The sequence below is a fragment of the Myotis brandtii genome, unplaced genomic scaffold, assembly GCF_000412655.1.
Source record: "Myotis brandtii unplaced genomic scaffold, ASM41265v1 scaffold59, whole genome shotgun sequence".
NCBI classification, from domain to species: domain Eukaryota; kingdom Metazoa; phylum Chordata; class Mammalia; order Chiroptera; family Vespertilionidae; genus Myotis; species Myotis brandtii.
The window spans coordinates 1,182,700-1,183,648 of record NW_005370223.1 but is presented as its reverse complement, the minus strand read 5'-3'; the positions used below and the strand labels follow the sequence as shown (position 1 = coordinate 1,183,648).

The 949-nt window shown below is 58.0% G+C and overlaps 1 protein-coding gene across 1 annotated transcript in view; it reads left to right on the top strand.

Annotated features, from left to right (window-relative positions):
* LOC102250588 (leukocyte receptor cluster member 8) overlaps positions 1 to 949 on the top strand; it is a 5,291-nt gene extending 4,342 nt beyond the window's left edge. The window contains exon 4 of the mRNA XM_014550248.1: positions 1 to 949. Within this exon, the coding sequence (XP_014405734.1) occupies positions 1 to 95 (95 nt within the window). The 3' untranslated portion in view covers positions 96 to 949.

Sequence of the window (949 nt, the reverse complement as noted above, 5' to 3'; positions counted from 1 at the left end):
CTTCTGAGCACAGCCCCACGGGGGTGGGGGGCAGGGCTGCGGCCCCCACGCCACCTCTGCAGATTTTGTTTTTGAGCCATGGACTTGGGTTGTAAATTAATTGTGGGGAGTGAGCTCCAGGAAGAGCCACCATCCCTGCCCCCGTTTTCCTACCGGGGAGTCTGTACAGAGATTTTTCTACGTTTTTATTTTTGCCTCAGAGGAATGGGATGGGGAGGAGGGGGGGCAGCCGAGGGTTGGGGGCTTGGTCTGTCCACACTGCACCTCTACTAATGCTGTCTCAGTGTTTTCTCTCTCTCTCTCTCGAGCTTGTACTCCAGTACCAACTCGGCACCCTGGCCCATCTCATGCCAGGGGGCCAGCAGAAGAAGACAGGCCGCTCCGCCCGTGCCCGCTGCGGCGGGGGCACCAGCACGCTGCTCATCGTTCGTCGCCCATCTGCCTACCTCACCACAGACTCTTGTTGCCCAGCCCTCCGGGGCCTCAGTGCTCGGGGCGCGGGGAGCCGCAGAGACTGTGTCTTGCCCTCGGCTCCCGCCCCAGAAATGCCACCGCCACACCAGGCCACCAGCAGATCCACGTTGCCACCTGTACTGAAGACTCCGGAGGCCATCGCGGGACCTCACCGGCCGGGCCGCCTCGCCTGCAGTTGTATTAAGTTGTCTCGTGTCCCCTCCTCCTGCCACCCCAGTGTTTCTTCTAGTTTTGTTTTGTTTTTTTCCCCTTCCCTCCCTCTTCCCCCTCCTGCTCCCTCCTCCCTTGGTTCAGCACAGGTAAACGGTTCTCCTTTCCGCCTTCATGGATCACCAGCTCACGTCACATTTCCTTCTCGTTTCTTTTTGTGTGTTTATTTAAGTTATTTTCCCTCCTTCCTCCCCTTTTCTTTTCCCCTCCCTCCCTCTTCTGCCATGTAATTGGAGGTTGTGCAATGAGTTTGCAAACAGCTGGA